Below are 21,705 nucleotides of genomic sequence, written 5' to 3' on the forward strand. Positions count from 1 at the left end.
TGTGGCTGAGCAATGAGCAATTCATTCCTCAACCCCCGTGTCACTCCCAAGGTAGATATCAGGGACAAGGTAGATACGAATTTTTAATCTAGATTCATTTACCACAAATTATGGCAGGACGTTTATTCATCTCTGCCTCGGAGGACATACACATTACCCCGAGAATATGATTTTTAAAACTTAATACTCTGTATTTATAGAAAATTGCTTGTAACTTATTTTGCAAATGTTCAGCCTGCTTTTAATGGCACAATTTAAAAACTTGCAAATGGAATTTGACCCTTTTTCGGCAAAGTGAAATCATCTGAAGAAGCGAAATCAAATAATAAAGTTAAACTGTTTCAATAATGTTCCCCTTCTCTTCCCCCACCGTAAGACTTTTGCTTTATTTTAATTTCCTTGCTGGAAATTGAAAACCATGTAAGAGTTATTTGATCAAACCACAGAAATATGTTTTCTTGTTAAGGAAAAATAGTCTCGACAGTATTTTTTATACGTTCTGAAAAGCAATATTCTGGCAGTGTGTTACAGAGCCTAAATAAAATTGATGCTGTGTTTTTTAAATTGCACAAAATATTTATTGTTCTGGCCATTAGTTTGATGTGACATCTTATTAACCTTTAGAGTTTGTCAAATATAAGCAGCGTAGGGAGAAATAATGACAGGAAATAAAGTTCACAAAAAAGAAGAATTTTTTAGAGTTGAACGCCGTCCAATGGAACTTGATTGTGAAAAGCATTTGGCTGTGAAATTGTCTCCCAAGGGAGCTGGTGGTGCACTCTACACCTGGGTCGCATCGAAACAGCCCAAACAGAGCAGTGGAAAATGCAATATTTGTGTAAAAAATACTGCCGTACTGTCAGACTAATTAGATGGCTTAATAGGGCTCTTCCAGCCTCTGTCTCTTATAATTGTTTAAGCTTTACCCATGTTAAGGACGTATCAAAGCCCATAAATAGCAGAAATAGCTTGGTTGTTTAGTGGTGCTCTTGGCCAATAAAGTCATCTCTGGGAAATTGCTGAGGATGGGTTCCCACTGCTCCCAGGAGCAATGGGCTCGTGTCAGCGCTCTGTAAAACACCATTACCTTTCTGTTTCCATCCAGAATCACTCATTCCAAGCACTACCCAATGCAAAACTGGGAACAGTGCTTCCCAGTTAAGAAGCAGATGCTACATGGATTTTTGGTCTTTGTTGTTTCTTCTGTCCTCAAGAGTTTGGCCCCATCCACTTGACCCCCGTTCTGTAGATATTTATAAGCACTGGTAAGATCTTCTTTCTCCAGGTGAACATCCCCAAGGCTCTCAGCCTGACCCCATCAGGAGGTGTTCCAGGCCCCCACCATCTCTGGGCTCTCTCCACCAGAGCTCATGGTCAACTTGTTGGCCAACTGTTGGACTCCAGGATACCCCCACCACCCACCTGGCCCCTCTGTACCGTGCTGGTTCCAAGTATCAGCCTCTGGATTGCTGATGGCAAAGTGTCCTGCAGAGTTTTTCTGCTCTTCCTTTATTTGTTCATATTCAAGTAGAATTTTAGCTGCTCTCAGTTGACCCAGTGCACCAAAGGCGAGATCTTGTTATCCCATTAGCTGCACCCCTGCAGCAGCTGACTGCCTGCCATCCCCCTTTGGGGTGGGACACCGCAGTTTGGGCACAGCATGAAGCACACATCGTGTACTGAGTGTCTGATGGAGGCGCCCTATTTGCATAGATTTGAATAATGTGTACTTTATTGTGCCATTAAGCCTTCAATAAAAAGGAATTGCTTTGTATAATTCAACAATGGGTTTATCAAAGCACTCTAAATGACAGTCTCTGGCAGAGGCTGCCTTTAACTGTCTGATGAAAGGTGTTAAGAAGTTTGGAGATCCACTGTTTCCTTTATTATTTTTCTCTAAGTGGGCCATTAAAAGCCACCTGTTAGGCCGAAGCACAAGCATTTATGATGATCTGATCTCTGCTTCCTAAATCCACTGTGGAGCATAAGTCTTAATGGGGAGCCGCTGTGGGAACAGGGATGGTTCAGTCTGCAGAAGAGGAGGCTTAGGGGAGACCTCAAGGCTCTGCACAACTCACCGAAAGGAAGTTGGAGCCAGGGGAGGGTCAGGTTGGATATTAGGAAACATTTCTTCTTGTAAGGAGAGCTAATGCACTGGACCAGGCTCCAGTGGAGGAGTCACCATCCCTGTAGGTGCTCCAGAACCATGGAGATGTGGCACTGAGGGATGTGGTCAGTGGTCACGGTGGGATGGGTTGGGGTTGGTGATCTTAGAGGTCTTTTCCATCGTTAATGATTCTTTGGTTCATTGATTCTCTTGCTTGCATGGAATTGAGCATTCCCATTGCTTGGCTGTGACTCATCCCACCAGGCTGCGCTCTGTCACCCGGCCTGGGGACTGTGCTCTGCCATGAGATGTGAGTCACAGATCAAAACGCTGCTGCCTCAACTGCTGCTGTCAGAAATAAATTCACAGGACTTCATTCTTTATGCCACTCTTGCTGTTGCTGGCTGCAGCTTTCTCAGGAAAATGGGTGGTTTTGATGGACACGAGACTGTTTTTCTACTTCCTGATTTAAGAGAAGGATTAGCCACAAGAAGATAATCTTGTTCTTAGTATATTCCCTTCAAATTAGCTTGCAATTGCCTGGCAGATTTTGGGTGCATCTCAATATTAAGTGTATGTCCTTGCTTGGCATGATAAATAGAATCCTGCCAGCAGTGAAGTATTAACAATTCCTTACTAGTGTTTGGCTTTTCTAAGCAGGGCAACAAGGGAAGGGGGCAGACCCAGAGATGTAACCTCTGCCCCCAGCTGTCTGTGGTGCTTCAGATGGATTGAAAGTTCATGGCAGCACAAGGGCTGGGCTCAGCCCAGGGTAATAACACCAAGGTTATGTGTCCACATGGCCAAGGACTGCTGCTACACCTGGGGACAGCACCAGGGACACATGGGATCCATGGTCCCACGTGGGATCAGGGGAACAGATAGGAGGAAGGCGTGTGACCTTGAGGAACAAAATAAACATTAAAAAAAAACATGAAAATAGAAAGATAGTGCCCACAGGGACTCATAATGAAAGTTTCTGCTGCATTCTGCAGGTTCATTAGTTGAAAAGGGCAGAGGAGGAGAAGGGATCCTGCTTGGGGCTGAGATGAGCTAAATTACCCTCAGAGTCTTTCAGCTCTTTGACCAAGAGCTGCATAATGAACTTGATTTTCCCTTCCTTACCTTCTTAACGTGTGCAGGAGGATCAGGATGCTTTGATACCACTCTCAGTTCACTCTTCATCCAGAGCAGAGAGGCACTCCTGGGAGAAGTGGAGAAAGAGGAGAAATTGTGCTCAGATGAGCCAGAGAAATGTGGGTCTGTGCAGCACAGGGTGAGCATCAGGGTGCTGAGAAACGTGAGCTGGGTGAGTGCATTCTGATGGGGGAGAATTGAGGTTCAGAAGAAGTGTGTGGTATGAGAGCAGCGGGTCTATTGAAAGGGCTGGCATAGGTGACAGTGCAGGTGGGAGGAGTGACTGCTTTTGAAGCAGAGCATTATGCTTTCATGTGCAGCCAGCTGCCCCAGCCGGGGTTGGGTTCGGCGACCACAAGAAGGGCTGAGCATTGCTGTGCCAGTGTTCACATCAGCTTGCATTGAACAATTGGTGCTGGGAAGCAGAAGAGGTGCAGAAGTGATTAATCCAATGGGACTTAAAAGCAAATACATTAAAAAGAGGTTAGAGAAGATGATCTCTTTGGCTTGTTTGCTCACTCCTTCATATTTCCCCCCCATGCTTGCTCTTACTCATAGAATCACAGAAAGGCCTGGGTTGAAAAGGACCACAATGAGCATCCAGTTCCAACCCCCTGCTATGTGCAGAGTCACCAACCAGCAGACCAGGCTGCCCAGAGCCACATCCAGCCTGGCCTTGAATGCCTGCAGGGATGGGGCATCCACAGCCTCCTTGGGCAACCTGTTCCAGTGCCTCACCACCCTCTGGGTGAAAAACTTCCTCCTAATATCCAACCTAAACCTCCCCTGTCATAGTTTAAAACCATTCCCCCTTGTCCTATCACTGTCTTTGCTGACAATGAGGGTGGAAAGGTGCTTGGTGCTCCCTGCATGGAAATAAACTCTGTGCTCGGTGCACACTCCCACTCCACACTGTGTTTCTGCAGTTGTCTCCTCCGTGCTCTCTCCATTACCTCTGGTAATTGAGTTGCCCGTGGGATATAGCAAAGGGTATGGTTGGGTGCTTTGTGGGAAAAGCATTCTTTCAAGCTGGAGCCCTTTGTTGGGGGTGGGGAGAAGACAGAGAAATCTGCAGTCATAAAACAGGCAGACTGCAGCTGACGTTGTTAGTCTGTGCAATACGTATTCATCCACCTTGCACAGACTTAACAAATGGCTCTTGTGATCATTACAGTGGATAGGAGATATGAAAGCGATTTGAAGCTTTGTTTTCCTTGCTTTGTTTTTCTTTTGTTTTTATTGCACAGCAGTGATTTCATTGCGTTGTTTGACTCCTGTTCCTTTTCTCAGTGTCGCGCCTCATATTGAGTTTCTGTCGAGCACTGAAGTACAGAAGTACAACGGTATACCTAATGAAAAAAGCAATAATTATTTCATTAATATCAGAACAGAGTTTAGAGTTTGTCTGTATCAAACAAGAAATCACTGAGTGTATCAAGTCAAAGAGTTTCTCAGCTTTTTTGCTAATGTGAAACAAAAGCAAGCAGTCTCTTGAACCTGCACTTAAGGACTGAAGCTTGCACTCTCAACCTATTCTTGTGACATCCCACAATAAAGCTGATCACACATGATTGTGGGGTAGTACTGGGGCCTGGCTTGGGTAAGGTCTGATTTTGGTTTCTGGGCAATACTGTTGTGTTTCCTCTCTCTAATAACATGTTAGAGTAAAGCAGAGCTCTTGGAACGAGTCCAGAGGAGGGCCACTAAGATGATCAGAGGGCTGGAGCACCTCTTCTATGAGGAAAGGTTGAGGGAGCTGGGCTTGTTTAGCTTGGAGAAGAGAAGGCTGCGGGGAGACCTCATTGTGGCCTTCCATACTTGAAGGAAATGTATAAACAGGAGGGGGAATGACTGTTTGTGAGGGTGGATAGTGATAGGACAAGGGGGAAGGGTTTTAAACTGAGATAGGGGAGGTTTAGGTTGAATATTAGGAGGAAGTTTTTCACTCAGAGGGTGGTGAGGCACTGGAACAGGTTGCCCAAGGAGGCTGTGGATGCCCCATCCCTGCAGGCATTCAAGGCCAGGCTGGATGTGGCTCTGGGCAGCCTGGGCTGCTGGTTGGTGACCCTGCACATAGCAGGGGGTTGGAACTGGATGATCATTGTGGTCCTTTTCAACCCAGCCCATTCTATGACTCTGTGATATTATAGGAGGGGGGCTTTCAAAGGGTCAGTGATGAGGACAGGCCTGGCTGCTTGTATCTTCATAGCTGTCACTTCACTGTTATCCGAAAACTATTTCATGGTCATGACTGTGATTTTAGTGTGAAACCTTTATAGAACCACAGAATCATTGAATTCCCCATCCCCACCCCACCATGCCCACTGTCCACATCCCTCAGTGCCACATCCTCACTGTCCTTGAACACCTCCAGTGACCCTGAAACTGAGTTGGAAGACAGAACTGCAGAACAGCTTAGAGCAAAGGAAAAGGAGATGAGAGTTACAGGAGTCAGTGTTCTTCACCATGTTAATGCATGTGGGGCTGAGCTCTGGCAGTGGGACGTGGAGCGTGGGCTTACTGGTCATGATAGCACTGCTGATGGGTTTGAAGAGAAAAAAAAGCTTCATCCCATTGTTTAGCATAAACTCCTCCTTTGTTATTGAATTTACGGAGAAAAACAAGCCCTGTGCAGCGCTTGACTTTTTAATAGCTATATTTTATTAAGTAAATGTGTTTTTTATGATGACTCGGGTTTTGGCGGTTGCTAACATTGGTTTTAGCTTTGCGAGCGACGCGCTGGAAATTTGCCAAGCACAGCAATGTACAGGTCATGCCCTGAAGCTTGTACAGCCTCAAAAAGGAGGACGCTGCAGGAGGAGGGAGGGTGTAATGATCTCTCTAACACTTGTTTCTCTTCTTCCTTTCCTCTCTGCAGACTGTGCCGAAGCCGATAGCGCTGGAGCCGTGCTTTGGTAACAAAGCAGCTGTTCTCTCTGTATTTGTGAGGTTGCCTCGAGGGGTTGGGGGTATCCCACCACCAGGACAGTCAGGTGAGGAATATCCTTTGTCTCCACTGCCTTGTTATTAACCTCTGTGCTCCCTCCCCAGCCTCTCATTCACCTTACAGCTTTGCACTTGATCCTGTGGCGATTGCTGTATGCACACTGCAGCTGGCGTGGATGTGCTTAGGTTATTTGAAGCTGGCTTGGGATCTGCTAGCTTCCTGCCTGTAGTTTGACTCCATTTCTTGGGTCACTTGGTGGATGAACATTTGGTATTTGGATTACAGTTCCATTTACTGCTGTGAAAAAGTGAGATTTGTTGCAGTCAGACTCTCAGCAATTAGTCATGAAGGTAACTTGTCTTCAAGCCTGTTCTCTGCATTCCCAGCTCCATCCACAGCGGGATATCAGGTCATAGAATTTTGGAAAAGACCACTAAGATCCCCAAGTCCAACCCCAACCCATCCCTACCCCTCAGTGCCATATTTCCATGGTTCTTGGAACCATGGAAATATTTCTTGGTTCTTGTCACATCCAAGGACAGTGACCCCTCCCCTCCCTGGGCAGCCCATGCCAGTGCCTGACTGCTCTTTCCAAGACCAAGTGTTTCCTAATACCCAACCTGACCCTCTCCTGGCGCAACTTGAGGCCATCACCTCTCATCCCATTGCTGTTACCTGGGAGCAGTTACCTTCCAAAGCATCCTCTTAGCAGATCCATCAAGTTTTCTCCATCCATCTTAAGTTCTCCCAGCCCCTTCTCACCTAAATCTCATGTCATACTGCTGAGACTTAATCTGCTCAGGAGTTTGTGGCTTTAACTGAGCTTTCTCCAATGACTGGTGAGCATTGATCTTCAGAGGTTATTAGTTGACTTTGAGATGGGATGGTTTGGCTGGGAGCTGCATTGAGCTGAATCTCAGATGGCCACGGTGTTTGCCTGTGGTTATGCTGGGAGGAGGCTGCAGAGCTGAAGAATGTCCAGGAGGTGCAGGAAAGCCACTGTGCACAGGTGCTTTGAGCATTTATTTCAGTGCATTTACTGGTGTAGAAAAGGACTCCTCCCTTGAATATTATGGGTTTAACTCCATTATTACTTACTCATCTTATTTCCAGTTTTTTTCTACAGCATTTGCTTTCAACAGAGCAGGCAGCATTTAAAAGCTTATTTCAGTATAGCCACTAGAGTTTAATCTCTAAACAAGGATGTTTTTCTGCTTTTTTTCTTAAGAACTCGAAGCACGATTTTCGTTTTGTGGCTCAGAGGGTTTTTCTCAGCTGGGGTGGAAGAATTTGTTTCTGTGACTGTTTCATTTTGTTGCCTCAGGTCTTGCTGTGGCCAGTGCACTGGTGGACATTTCACAACAGATGCCAATTGCCTACAAAGAGAAATCGGGTGCAATACGAAATCGGAAACAGCAGCCCCCTGCACAGCCAGGAACCTGTATTTGATGCATGGACATCAGAAACTCTATAGGGTTTTAATCAAAATGGTAACGTACCACCGAGGAGGAGGAGGAGGAAGATTCTCAAGTTGTGTGTCACAAGAGACTAGAAGCACTCAGAAAAACACAGCTTCCTTGAACCCAACCTTTTCTCTCATCTACGTGATAGTTGGCTTTATTTGGCAACTGCTCCACTTAAGTTTTACTGACACGTGGCTTCAGATTGCGCCTTTGTTTTCTTCAAGTTTAAAGTAAAATAATTTTCTTGCAGGTCCAGTAACATCCAGTCGCCACCATTCATGGTCAGTGTAAATAGAACAGTAGTCCTATGAATGACACTCAGGTTTATACATGGAAAGTGCTTTGTAGTTCATGTATTTATCAAACTGTACAAAAGAAGAAAAAAAAAGATGCAGTGTTTACAGGTGTCAGCTCTCAACACATAAACACTACTATTAATCTTCAAAGCATCTTCATCCTTTTTTTTTTTTTCTTTTAATTCCCACATTATTTAAGTGGAACTCTCTTCCAGATACAGTTTTTGTCACCTTGATCCACAACATCAGGAAGGGGAAAGCTAGAGTGGCTCAAAGGGTGAGTTTGTGTGTTGCTCAGACTGCTTGTTACACCTGGAGAAGTGCAACGTCGCTGCTGAAGGACTCAGTGTTTACATAGTCTTAACCTACTTGGAGTTCACCACACACAAGTGCCTAGACTTGAACAGATCTAGGGAGCGAGGAGACTACTACACAGTTGTTTTTAACATAATTATATTCCTTTTCAATATATATATGTGTACACACACGTACATATATATGTGTAGTCACCCAAGACAACCTGTGTTCTTTATATCACATGTGGTCAGGGGAAAATGGCATTTTCCTGACCAGCAAACTACTCTGCCAGATGCAAATATCTGGAGGGAAAGCAGTGTTTCAATATCTCATAGGAAAACGCCTGGTTTCACTAGTGCTTTTAATAGAAGCACTTTGTGTTCTGGGTCAGATATGTTACATTTCTTTGGCCTCTTCCCCTCTTCCTTCCCTTGGGCCATTTTTATGGGTATGAGCTGAGCTGTGCTGGTGCACAAAAGCACCACTCCTCAGCTGTAAGACTTTGTCCCAGCTCCTCAGTGGGTGTAAAGAGCAGCACTGCACTGGCCAGATGCTTGAAGATGAAGAATTCAAATAATAATAATAATTAAACAAAGGCAGAGCATCTTCATGGGCCACGTTTGAATTTTCTGTGATTTCTGTGATTAATTCTGGATGTTCCCCATTCAGGTCGAGCTGCTGTAGGTGTTGAAGAAGTTGGCTTGTTGGTGATAGGAAGAGGCTTGCAAAGAGCAAAAAGAAGGTTTGGCTTTTGGAGGACGTATCAAACCATCCCATGGTGTTTAAAATAAACTAGTTGGGATCTTGGCTTGAGGCTCCAGTTTGGGCTGTGCCCATCAATCTCCACACTGCCACGTGAGATCCCCTCTGCTTCTGCTCATTGTAGGGAATGCTGTGCCAAGACCACGAGAAGTTGGGATAGTGAAACCAATGGGAAGATGTTGCAGTGCCAAATGAGGTGTTAGTCGATCATTTGAAGCGTGGTTCCATTCAGGTTGCTGGTTTCTGGTGAGGACATCAGGTGGTTATGGGAAAGGAGAAGTGACAAATCTGGGGGGGGGGCAAAAGGAAGAGCTATCAAATCTTTTCTCCAAAACAAAAACCAGTACCTGCATCTTTTTTTTTTTTTTTTGCATACGTTTTGGTCATCACTCACATATCAGCCACCCGTTCCTTTCTGTCAGTACGTGTTTTGGAGAACCTTTTTGGAGCGCGGCGTTGCAATAAAGGTGTGAGCTGCTGTCTGTATCCAGCTGGTGGTGATGGGGTCATCAGTCCCTGGTGGGCGCATTCATCGACGTGTTACATGACAAATCCAACAGAGCAGCAGAAGAAAAACGTGGTGGGAATAATGCATGTATCCATATATGCATGTATGTATATGTGCGTGTACATACGTATATCCCACAGTCTGCTTCTATACCAGAAGTGTAGAAGCCCATTGGGGAAGACTGAGGGGATGAGCAGTGTCTTTCAGAATGAAGGGTTTAGGCAATGAAGTCGTAACTGATGCACAATTACCTCAGACAGATTCATCTCCTGAAGCTGTTTTGTAACTTTCTATGTGCATAGGGCTAACCTGGACTAGGCTGTACCAGAAAAGTACTACTGGACTAAAATCCCTCCCCTGTGCTTATGTTCCTGCTTTTGGTTCTAATGCACATCCTCACGCTCTGAGGTGTCTTCTCCCACTTCTCCAACCCTTTTGGGAGAGGAGAACTGCCAACCCAACTTGAGAAAACTCTTGTGCTGAAGTCTCTGTTCTGAACTCTGCAGGTTTGGAAAGGTGATGCGTTGTTAAGAAAAAGATGTGATTTTCCCCCAGAGGGAGCTGGGTGGTCTGGTCTCAAGAGGAGTGTAGCCACAGAGGTGTCAGAAAGGCGAAAGATGAGCAGAAATGATCCAACACTGACGATGGGCAGAACCAAAAAAAGTAAATAGAAGAACAAGGTGTGCTGATATAAATCAAACCCAACGGCGCCTGGTGGATGTGGCTCAGCTCTGCGTCTTATCTCCATACTGATGAGGGAAGGAGAGAACTCTCATACATATCTCCACTGCAAACAGTTTCATCCCAGCTCAAAGGTAGAAGTGAGGCGAAGGTGGGAGCGCTGCCGGTGGTTCATCACCAGGCCATTAACCCAAGTGAAGGATTTGTGGGGTGATTCAGCTTGGAGGTGGTGGGAGGGGAGGGGGGAAAGAGCAGCGTTATTTCATGGGAGAATCTGTAAATAAATGGAAAATAACACACCGATTTTGCACTTGTACATAAACTATACAGTAGTGTGCAGAACGTGGGAAGATTTAAATGTATATAAACCAGAAAAAAAAATATTGAATGTATTTTTGATGCATTTTAAATGATGTATGAGTTTTGTCTTAATAACTTCTTCGTATGATGAGTATTAGATGACTTTCCAGAGCTTTAAAGAAACGTCAGATTATATTCCTGATATCTTGTGGTGTAAAGCAGGGAGGCAGAATTTGACCTGTATGTATTTAAATACTTTTCACTTAAGTGTATAAGAGAAGTTAAATAAAGCTCTTCTGTTTGAAAGGGAAAAAAAAATAATCTTGAAGATAGGTAATAAATGTTCTTAAAGTAGTCATTACGTGGAGGATTAAGTCAGCAGTTTAAGCCTCTGCTGCTAAGATTGTGCCAGCGATTTCCATTCAGAATCACTACTTTCCAGCATTTATAACTGGCTGAAATTCAGCATTCAAGGTCTCAACCCATTCTGTTTTTTCGAGAGAAGCCATTAAAAAGAGCAAAGAAATATTGCAGCCCTCCTTTCCTAGGGAGCAGCAGTGCCACTGCGTCTCCAGATAACACATTTGGCCTTTGACATTGCCCATCGTGTAGCCTAGAAGTTTCTCTGGACTGTTGCAATGTTGAGCGACAGGAGACCTTGCCACAATGCGTTGGGTAGAAGAAAATCTACGGGACACAACTTTTGCATCGTCACCGCTCTGACGGGGCTGAAGATGTGCCGTATGGAAAGATATGCCAAAAGATGACCTCTGTGTGACTGGATGGTGCCTGTGATCAGCATCGTAGTGGATAATGTACCGAAATGCGATGCTGTGTTACCATAGGAGCACGTGGGGCTGCACAAAGCCGTTCTTGGATACGGGCTTCCTTTGGGACGCTGCGAGCGCTGAATGTTGTTCCGAAACATCATCTTCTCTGTGCTTCAGTGTTTTCCAAAACGTGTCTTTGGGTTCGTGGCGTGGTTTTATAAGGCAGCTCGATGAGAGGTTGATGAGCTTTGATGAGATCCACGTCCACCCACGAGGCCAAAATGTGGTGTCAACGCCAAGTACCACGGCACAGAGCCCCATCAGTCAGCTTTTGCTGCTTTTGCTTTCCTGCAAGACCCCAGGTTGGGGACAGAGCCTCAGCCCTTCACCATGAGTCTTGGCAACCCCTTCTATCCCCACAAATATGGATTTGTCGGCGCTGAGCTTGCAAGGAAGTACAGATTTGCTCCATGCCAGGAGCGACACTCAACTCAATCCACCCAACTTACAGCAAGCTTGTTGGCACCTCTTCTATTCCTGCTCCCTCTTTCTCTCCATTTGGGAATGGCGTGGGGACAGGAGGGAGCGCTGTGGGGTTGGGAGTGGAGCCACGGGAAGGGGAGGAAGAGATGAGCCCCCCCCCCATTTTCATCCATGCCATTGGAATTTCAGTCACCTCCACGCTTTTTCTGTCGCAAGCTGCTCCGATGAGGCTAGTTTCCCATGCTGGGAATACAACAACAACGTGGATGTACTGTTTGGTTTGGTTTTTTTTCTGCTTGTGTGTCAGGTTCCCATTGTAACCTCCTAACACTACGCATGGGCGATGTTGTGCGTCTTCCAGGTACTGTAGTTCTGTAGGCATTTCCTCTCATTGACTCCACAAACCTCACCAGAAGACAGGAGGATAGAAGCTGTGGAGGAGCGTAACACAACGTCGGTCCATTTTTAACAAAGGAAAGAAAGCAAAAAGAACATAAATACAGGTTTTATATTACTCTGAAATTTGTGCACAATAAATGTTCTTTACACTAGGGTCCTTGAATTAACTCTATTCTGGATTATTATTATTTTTTTGTTGTTGTTCTGTAATTATTTACAATTCTTATCCGTGTTCAGACTTGAGCTTAGTTTGTTAATATGTATAATTTAGCATTTATTGCATTCATATGTAAATATGAGCAAGTATTGTAAACTATTTCATTGCTGGGGACTGTGGGTGTTATACATACACACATTTAGGACTGCAGTTTTTGGTATGATTTTTTGTATTGTAAAATAACAGCTAATTTAAAGCAGGATGGAGGAAATTATTGGGAGGTCTGTGCATTTTAAATACAAATGTGAAGTACCTGTACATAAATAAAAGTAAATAATGCAAATCTTTCCTCTGAAATAAAAGGTAGACGATCTGGTTAAAAACTCTTTTTTCTTTTTTTCTTTTCCATCTCTTTCTTCTTTCTTAACCTTATTTCTTGAGACGAGGGGGGAGGGGGGAATAAATTGATTGTAGAGTTAGGGGTGAGAGTTAGGGATGTGTTTTTGCTGTGCACCAGATGTGAGAGGAGGAAGAAGAGCTTCATAGAATCACCAAGGTTGGAAAAGACCTACAGGATCATCCAGTCCAACCGTCCACCTATCACCAATAGTTCTCACTATTGAAGGATGGTGGCATCCTTCACCTCATCTGCCAAAACCATCCCACACCTCCATCTCCAGTTGGGGTGGAGGGTGCACTAGGGCACGTAACGTCATAGGATCACAGGATCCTTAAGCTTGGAAATGACCTCTAAGCTCTTCAAGTCCAACTGTTGACCCATCCCCATCATGCTCACTAATTGGTGTCCCTAAATAACCACATTGCAGCCCTGCCAGATGCAGGAGCCAGGCTTGTAGCTAAGAGAAGAGGCAGTCCTATGTGGAGCTAGGAGATGGACATGATGATCCTTATGGGTCCCTTCCAACTCAGGATATTTTGTAATGCCAGAATATTCCAGCTCTTGGATGGGTTGCGCATCACTGGTTGGTATTAAAGCCATCTTTTTGGTATGGTGGAAGAACAAACATCTGATTTTTCCACATTAATGGGAAAAAGGGCAAGAGAAAGTGATGAAGAAGTGAACCAGAGCACCACAGCTAATGCAGATTGCCATCTTGGCAAAAAAAAAAAAAATGTGCAGAGGGTTTTGTCTTTCTCTTGGTGGGTTTTTGTTGTTCATGGACTCATCACAGAATGGTTTGAGTTGGAAGGGCTTAAAGGCTGACTGATCCAATTCCTCTGCAGTGAGCACGGACACCCACAGCTCCATCAGGTGCTCGGAGCCCTGTCCTGACTCAGAGTGTCTCTGAACCTCCAGAGGTGACCCTTTAGGGGTCTCAAGATGTTTGGTTTATGGGTGTTTTTCCTGGAAATTGTAGAAAACCACTTCACTTGCTCTTGCTTCAGCCTTTGTCCCTGTTCCTGGGCAGTTTAGGGACATGGTTAGTGGCATGCTAGGGATGGGTCAATGCTGGGCTTGATAATCTTAGCAGTCTTTTCCAAACTAGATGATTCTATGATTCCGGTATCTCTTTTCTGCCCAAAATTTAGGGCGATTCACAGGCATGCTTGATCCAGCTTGCAGTGAGCAGGGATACCCAGTTTCACCTTCAAGATGTCTTTTGGAGATCCCTAAGGATGTCCTTGTTGAAACCATGGGCTGAGTCCCACCTCTGCTGTCCATCCCCATTGGGGCACCTGTCCCTGTGTCCTCCAGCAAAGGCCCAGTGGGCTTTGGTGTGCTGAGCTCAGGCTGAGAAGCAGGAAAAATCAACTCTTTGAAAGGGCAGATAACAGCAGGACAAGGGGAAATGGTTTTAAGGTGAGGAAGGGAAGATTGAGGTTGGATGTCAGGGGGAAGTTCTTGACAGAGAGAGTGGTGAGGTGCTGGAACAGCTGCCCAGAGAGGCTGTGATGCCCCGTCCATCCCTGGAGGTGTTCAAGGCCAGGTTGGATGGGGCCCTGGGCAGCCTGGGCTGCTATGAAATGTGGAGGTTGGTGGCCCTGCATGTGGCAGAGGGGTTGGAGCTCCGTGATCCTTGAGATCCCTTCCAACCCTGGCCATTCTGTGATTCTGTAAAAAACCCATCCGACCTGCAGTGTTTTCATGGCACATTTCAGATTCCACTGACTGGAGTTTCCGCAGAAAATTTCCCGTGTATCTGCAGGTACAAATTTCATAGGAAAAAATGCAACATTGGACTTAAGAGTCACGATGGGTCCCTTCCAACTCAAGATTTCTGTCTCTTTATTTTCCTTTTTGTTTAGGTACCAAAAATGGCCCACAGGTGTTGGTAGCACAAATCATCTCCATGCTGGCTAATGTGAACTGCTGCCCTTCCTCACCCTCTTCCTACCTATCTTAGAGCACAGCCTTCCCCACGTTGCTCCCAGAGCTCCACGTGTGCCATCTCTGTGCTCAGCACACACATCCCCAGAGCTTGAGCATGTCCGTGTGTTGCGTTGGTGGCTCTCCTTTGGTTGTGTCTCCATAAAGCCATTTTCTCCAGGCTGGGATGCACCACCTTGGAGTTTCCAGCCAAGTGTGAGGGCTCTGAGCCCCAATACTCTATAATCTCCCCGTAGAGCATCCCCCCATTCTTTCCAGCTCCATTATGGTGCAAGAGGAGTGAGTTTCATGCACAGTGCCTGGGCACAGCCAGACCCCGCGTCACAGACAGCAGCAGGCAGTCAGGAAAATGCATGTGTGCTTTATTCATGGATATGTCTGAATATCAACTCGTACAGAAGAGATAAGTACAGGTTACACCCCGGCAGTACAGGCAGACACCAAGCATCCTCCCCATGTGCACACACACACATCCATCAGCACCCATCAGCATCCCCTGCCGCCCATAGGGGTACTTTCCCAGCATCACTTTTCCTCTCTGCTCGTGCTCTTGCTTGGACAACAACGCAGTATTTGTACATACACAATATCTCACAGATGCGAGGAACTGCCGAACCACTGCAAAACGGTGCTGAGCAGCCAGAAAAAAAAACAAGAGTTCAGTGGCTACAGAAAGTTGGCTGGCCACTGCTTTTTTTCCCATGACTCTTCTTTGTGCTTATGGAAGTCCCCAGGTATGGAGTGATTGCTAAAAAGTTGTCTCCCTTTCTCTCCTTAGGCTCACTCAGTCCTTTCCCTCTGCTGCTGTGACTCTCTTATTTTTGTTTGCAAAGTTTGGTTTGTGAATGGGCTTAGAGGGAGAGCGGCCATGAAGTATCGTTAAAGAAAAATAAGGTGGAATGGTCAGGAAAATTCATGCAGATTTTTTGGATTTTAATTCCCCCACAATATTAACACCCATCCCAACCACTGGCCCTTTCCTGCTGCGTGGAGGCTTGTAGCTCCGTGACTTTCTTCATTGGGAAGCATCCCCAGACTGCAGGGAACTCCTGGGCAAGCAGCAGGCTCTCATTGCTGGGTGGATGCTGCTTCCAAACTCACACCACAGCACAAGGGATGAGGATGGGGAGCGCATTTTCAGACCTGCAAGGTCAGCTCTGTAGGTGTTGTTCAGACCCCTCATTCAAGACCACAACAAAGAACCCTCCAGCAGACCCCCATTTACACTTCTGCAGGAATCCCAGCAGACCATTCGCTTTTATTTTACCCCCTCATGCAAGGCCTCCGTGATAAGATCCATAGTGAATTGCTTTTGCTTTTCACAGCCTCAGGACACTTCTGCCATCCTCCCAGAATTGAGGACACAAGAAGACACCACAATGGGATCTGAGGGTCTGTTTGGCCAGCAAAGCTCAGGGACAACCAACATCCTAAGATGTTCTAAGCCTGACATATACATCCCAACCCTTGCACACCCATCCTGTGCAGAGACTCAGCCCATGATACAGGAAGACCAAAGGCTGGTGGGGACCCATCTACTGAAACCAGGTGGGCAAAAGAGCAAGGCTGGACAACAGGACTTGAAAGGAAAGCAGCAGATGAAGGCAATTCACAGCACGACCTCACGGTGTCGAGGAAGTTCCTTGCCATTCTGCAGTAGGATTTAATCTTTCCCACCCATGGCTCAGAGGACACAGGATTTTGGGTTTACACCTCATACTTGCACAGATGGCCCCACTGATGCTCTGGAAATGTTCACAACAGCTCAGGGCATGGCTATGAAGGGAGGTATGGGACCTGTGCCACCGCCTGCATTTCCAATACTGGGAGATCCTCTTGGTCGTGAAGTTTTGGCACACACAATTTGTTTCAGCACATCCCCTGGCAAACTGCATGCAAGATTTCAGTGTGTTCCAGGATCCTGTCTCCTGGATTAGGACAACCCCAGGTGAAGAACTTCAGCCAGGACACAGCCAGGAGGGTTTCTGCCCTGTCTTATGCTTCCACAGATATTCATTTGCAAACAAGTGTGGTTTTATATTGGAACAAACCCCAAGAAAGTTGCTGCCGTTTCTCAGCAAAACCTGAAGCATAAAGCAATGGAAAGTGCTCTGCAGGGAATGGAAATAAAAAGCTCCAGACCTTGAAATTTCAGTTGCTTCTAAACTTTTCTATGCCTCCAAATGCTGAGCAACTGATGTTGTTTTGTAGAGAGGCAGAAACCAAAGGGTGAATGGGCTGCTGTAAAACTAACAGGGAGCAACGAGCCACTCCTGTCCCTCCTGTAGTGGTCAACCTGGGAAAGCATTTGTCCAAGAAAACCTCGCTACTTTTCCTTACCACCTTCTTTATTGTCTTGGTCAAGCGTGGAATTCATCTCCCTGCAAAGCTCTGGGACACCCCACCTCACTTCCTCAAGGGAAGACCTCTGGATGCTCGTGTATAACAAGGTCACATGTATTCCCTTCTGTGCCCTGAGCAACCAGGGAGACATTTGTCCTCACGCTCCATCTGGTTGGGTCACTTTGCCAGCCTCTGCTTAAGCCACCCCTTGGCTGACTAATTGGCACTTGGCAGGAGGCAATGTCATTAGTGTGCTGGTCTGGTTTACCTGGTGTAGGGAACCTGCTTTGACAGGGCGGTTGGACTCAATGATCTCTGGAGGTCCCTTCCAACCCCTACAATTCTGTGATTCTGTGATTACAAGCTAACAAGGATTTCCTCCTCCAGCTATTCAAGGAAGGGGGCTGTAACAACCCACTCTCTACCAAGGACATGAAAACCCTTTGTATCCTATCTCTTCCTCACACAGATAATGACATCCCTCAACTGTCCCTCTGTCTCTCTGTGAGACCGACAGGAGCACAAGTAGCTGGTGAGAATGGATTGTGTTACACTCGTATCAAGTCCTACCTGTAGCCTCACAGGTTTATCCTGCACATAGAGAGGTTGGCTGGGAGTGGAATGACTTTGGCCCCTGGCTGCTTGGATGTCATGAAAAAATACCTACCCCAAACACTTCACAGGACCGGTAAGTAGAGATGCTAAGGTTGAGACACGAAGAAAGCCAGCCATTAACAAAATGCAACACACGTGTTTCTTCCTGAACATGATCAATACATGACACGTTTCCCAGACAGGAGGGCCCAAGGAGCAAGGGACATCTTGGAGATGCGTGCTGGTTGCATGTCAGCTGTAGTTTCAAGCAGGTGGATGGTCCCTGTGAACCAATAGCCAATTTGTTGTATGGCTGCTTGCTCCACCCCAGAGGTGCTTCAGGATCCTCTCTGGTGAACAGAACCAACTACCTTCTCACCAGGTTCTCTGGTTTCTTCACTCTGAACCAGATGGGCTGTCCTTTGGGTCCTGAGCAGCCCTGGAGATGATCTGTACGACACAACGCTTGACTTGTCCTGTCAAATGTCCCACAGCGTGAGCTGGGGCTTGAGGAAATGTCCTGACAGCTCATCCATCTAAAGTCTTTCCCCTCTTGGCTGGGGAAGGTGAAACCATTTCCATTGCAGCTCTCATTTTTTGACTCAGCTCTCTCCTTTGGCTTTTCCAAGGGAACTGTCTGTGGCTCACAACCCCGATCCACAGAGAGCTGGAGAGACAGCAACCACACTGTGGGGTGAAAAGTGGCCAGGACAAAGATAAGCTGGTTGTTGGTGATGCTGATAGTATAAAATCAAACAAATTGGAAGGTGGATGAGGAGGAGAAAGGGATGCCTACACACTCACCTCTCCTTCCCATCCCTTCCCTCCTCCTACCCCACCTCCTGAAATAAGTTCCTTGTCTGGTTGTTTTGTTTTGTTTTTTTAAAGAAACCAACACAAAGAGAGTCACTGCCCGGCGTGATCCCACTCTGCTTCACATCACAAAGAGGCTCAGCACAGCAAGAGTAGGGAGAAGCCACAGCTGCAGCTGGGAGGCTGCCTGGTGGCAAGGAGCTGCTGGGCTGGAGGTCTCTGATGACAGACGAGTGGAGCCCCGCAGGAGCCTCTCCTCTCCAGCCACCTGCAAGAGAAAGGAAAAAGCATAGGTGAGTGTCATGGTTTTTAGCCTTGTGGTCAGCTCAGCTCTGTTGGAGATGATGGTGGTGAAAGTTTCTTTTTGTAAAATGGGGGCCTGAATGCCCATTTTGGTCAGGGGACATCCATACCCGTGGAGTCAATGACTTGACGCAGTGACCTCTCCAGGTGGAGATATCCCCAAGTATTGGAGGTATCTCCATGACATCAGCAGGCATTTCACCAAGCAGCAGCTGGGACCCAGGTAGATTACTCCATAGGTAATGGCTTTACATTGTGCCACTGGAGGTTCAAGTTGGATATGAGGAAAAATTTATTCTCCAAAAGAGGGATCAGGCACTGGCACAGGCTGCCCAGGAAAGTGGAGGAGTTGTCATCCCTGGGGGTGTTCCAGAAGGGGATGTGGCACTGAGGGACACGGACAGTGGGCATGATGGAGGTGGGTTGGGGATCTCAGAGGTCTCTTCCAACCTTAATGATTCCATGATACTATAACTGTGCACGTGGCCATCTGGACCAGGCTGTCAATCACGAAGGAGTTTCAAAGCTTCTCCATCGCTTGCAAGTGGTGGCTTGGATAAAGTTCTCAGTGCAGGGTCTTGGCCTTTGACTCAGATTGCACAAAGGTTTGGTGAGCACCAGCAAGTCCTCCAGCTCTCCTGGATGCAAATCTCCCCTGATGAAAATATCTCTGTTCTGTGCATGGCCACCCATGCCTTGAAAAGCAGTTTGGGAAGCTGAGGCCACACTTCTGCACTACTGCAAGACCTGATAACTGCTCAGTGAAAACAAAGCTGTGTGAGATGGTTTGGGAAAAGGTTTTAGAAACCTGCATGTGGAAGCTCCCAGGAGGTACCATCTAATTCAACACAAGGCACAAGCTCAGTCCTCAGAATCTAGTGACAGCTTCTGTTACCTGCATGTTCAGCAAATCAGGGTCACTGTTAATTGTTCAATAGTAAAATAATTCAATCTGAAGATTACTCTAGTGGGCGGCGAATCAAGGTCATTGCTTTTCACTTAATAATAAAATATTTAATGCTTATTACTGTCATCATCAGTAAATTAACCTGGTATTTGTTTTAGAACGATTTCAATTTAATATTACTTCGATACTAAAAACTTGCTGATGGGTAGAATCTTTCAGCTGAGCTTTTCAATGCTTGGTGATCAGTTAAGTTTCAATGCATGACCTCCAGCAACAGAAAAGCTTGTCTGCACCTATGTGAATGCTCCACAACTGGGCAAGGAGTTGAACCAGTGGTTCTGGTTCTCTTCTACACTCCCAGAAAGCACAGGGATGTTCCTAGAATACCCATCTTTCTCATTAGCTTCCTCTCTTCAGTTCTTGAAGGGAGAGTATAAACAGGAGAGGGAATGGCTGTTTATGAGGGTGGACAGTGATAGGACAAGAGGTTTTTAAGTGAGACAGGGGAGGTTTAGGTTAGATATTAGGAGGAAGTTTTTCACTCAGAGGGTGGTGAAGCACTGGAACAGGTTGCCCAAGGAGGTTGTGGATGCCCCATCCCTGCAGGCATTCAAGGCCAGGCTGGATGTGGCCTGGTCTGCTGGTTGGTGACCCTGCACATAGCAGGGGGTTGGAACTGGATGAGCATTGTGGTCCTTAGCAACCAGGCTATGTGATGCTATGATTCTACAATTAGCACTCATGAAAGAAAGGAGATGGTGATCAGCAGGACTGAGGAGAGGATGAGGAATAGGATAGCATTGCCTTGTGCTTGGTGTTGGGTAAGAAGATATCATGGCATGAGGAAGAAGATGAGTCAGGGACTCTAGAAAGTGGAGGGGAGGCTGTAGATGTCATGTAGCTGCAGTGACACAGTTGGAAAATGGAGCTGCGGTGAGGAGAGCTGGAGGACAAGGAGAGGCATGGATACAGCCAAGTGACCCTTGGGCCAGGTTCTCCTACCTTGGTAGGCTGGAGGTGCTCAAAGATGTTCTCGCTGAGGGTTGCCACAGCTCTGTTGGCGTTTCGCTCCTGCTTGTACATCTGTGTGGTGGGGGGGATGGATGGAGCTGTGGCTGCGTTCAGGTAGGTCCCATTGCCGAAGGCCTGGATGGCATTTTCTTTGTGTGGGGAAGAGATGGAAAAAAGCACCATCAGGGCAATGCTCCCAAGGGCCAGCACACGCATCCTTCCTTGGGTGATACTTACGGAGACAGATGTTGTCCGTGAAGAGGTGCAGGAAGCTCTCGCACTCTTCCTGCCGGTTACCGCTTGCGTTGCACGTGCACCAGGGTGCTATGCTGGAGGTGGAGTTGTCAATGTAGTTTGGAGTGATGGGGCTGCCTGTGGGAAGGGTGGAGAAGTGTTACCCCAAAGCTGGGAATCCAAGGAGGGGACAATGTCATCTCTTTGCTGCTCTCTTATGTTGCTCTGGTTAGTCTCAGTCATGCTCCTATGTGATGAGAAAACTCTTTTGGTGCTGATGTCACAGCTCTGCTTTGCTCCCAGGGAGAAGAGGATCATTTTCTATCTCTTAGCTGACCCCACCACCAACAAAGCCTTTAGTCAACTAAAGCGTGCTCTAAGTCTAAGGAATGGGCAACTTCCAGGAGCTGAGGTTTCCTAGTTACATTCAGATATTGTTTGTGAATGTTTGAGGAGGTTTTCACACTGGCATCAGAGAAGCCAAACTCAGCCTCCAGAATGGTCAGAGACAACAAAGGAAGGATTAAATGAAGGTCAAGGTCAAGAATGAAATCTTGACCCAAACAGCTGCCAATTTATCCCTTCCCTTTGGAACGGACCAAGTCCAATTGCCACCGGTGCTTCTCTTTGGACTCTGGATGTGCTTGTGCTAACAGCTGCCAGCAGGGCTTCTGCAGCACCTGAAAACCCAGTCTGACATCCTCTGAGGTCAGCAGGATGACAGGGAAATCCAGCAATGAGATCAGGGCTCACCCAGCAGAGCAGGTTCTCTGGGACAACCCATCACCATGAGCATCAAGCAGAGCCTTGCAGCAGCTCGTGCTGTGTGGTTTCCCTCTTTCT

General features: G+C 46.5%; 2 protein-coding genes across 2 annotated transcripts in view; one reads left to right on the forward strand and one right to left on the reverse strand.

Annotated features, from left to right (window-relative positions):
* ATRN (attractin) overlaps positions 1 to 9,393 on the forward strand; it is a 145,704-nt gene extending 136,311 nt beyond the window's left edge. The window contains 2 exon segments of the mRNA XM_042871122.1: positions 6,123 to 6,237; positions 7,516 to 9,393. Coding sequence (XP_042727056.1) covers positions 6,123 to 6,237; positions 7,516 to 7,640 — 240 coding nt within the window. The 3' untranslated portion in view covers positions 7,641 to 9,393.
* A 5,605-nt stretch (positions 9,394 to 14,998) lies between these two features.
* The window catches only part of GFRA4 (GDNF family receptor alpha 4), a 70,075-nt gene continuing 63,368 nt past the window's right edge, over positions 14,999 to 21,705 (reverse strand). Inside the window, exons 6-8 of the mRNA XM_042872004.1 lie at positions 20,866 to 21,000; positions 20,620 to 20,777; positions 14,999 to 18,675 (exon numbers count right to left, since the gene is read on the reverse strand). Of these exons, the coding sequence (XP_042727938.1) occupies positions 18,529 to 18,675; positions 20,620 to 20,777; positions 20,866 to 21,000 (440 nt within the window). The 3' untranslated portion in view covers positions 14,999 to 18,528. The remainder of the gene's footprint in view (positions 18,676 to 20,619; positions 20,778 to 20,865; positions 21,001 to 21,705) is intronic.

This window comes from Lagopus leucura, unplaced genomic scaffold (genome assembly GCF_019238085.1).
Source record: "Lagopus leucura isolate 7727_CA_CO unplaced genomic scaffold, USGS_WTPT01 Super-Scaffold_100004, whole genome shotgun sequence".
Lineage (NCBI taxonomy): Eukaryota > Metazoa > Chordata > Aves > Galliformes > Phasianidae > Lagopus > Lagopus leucura.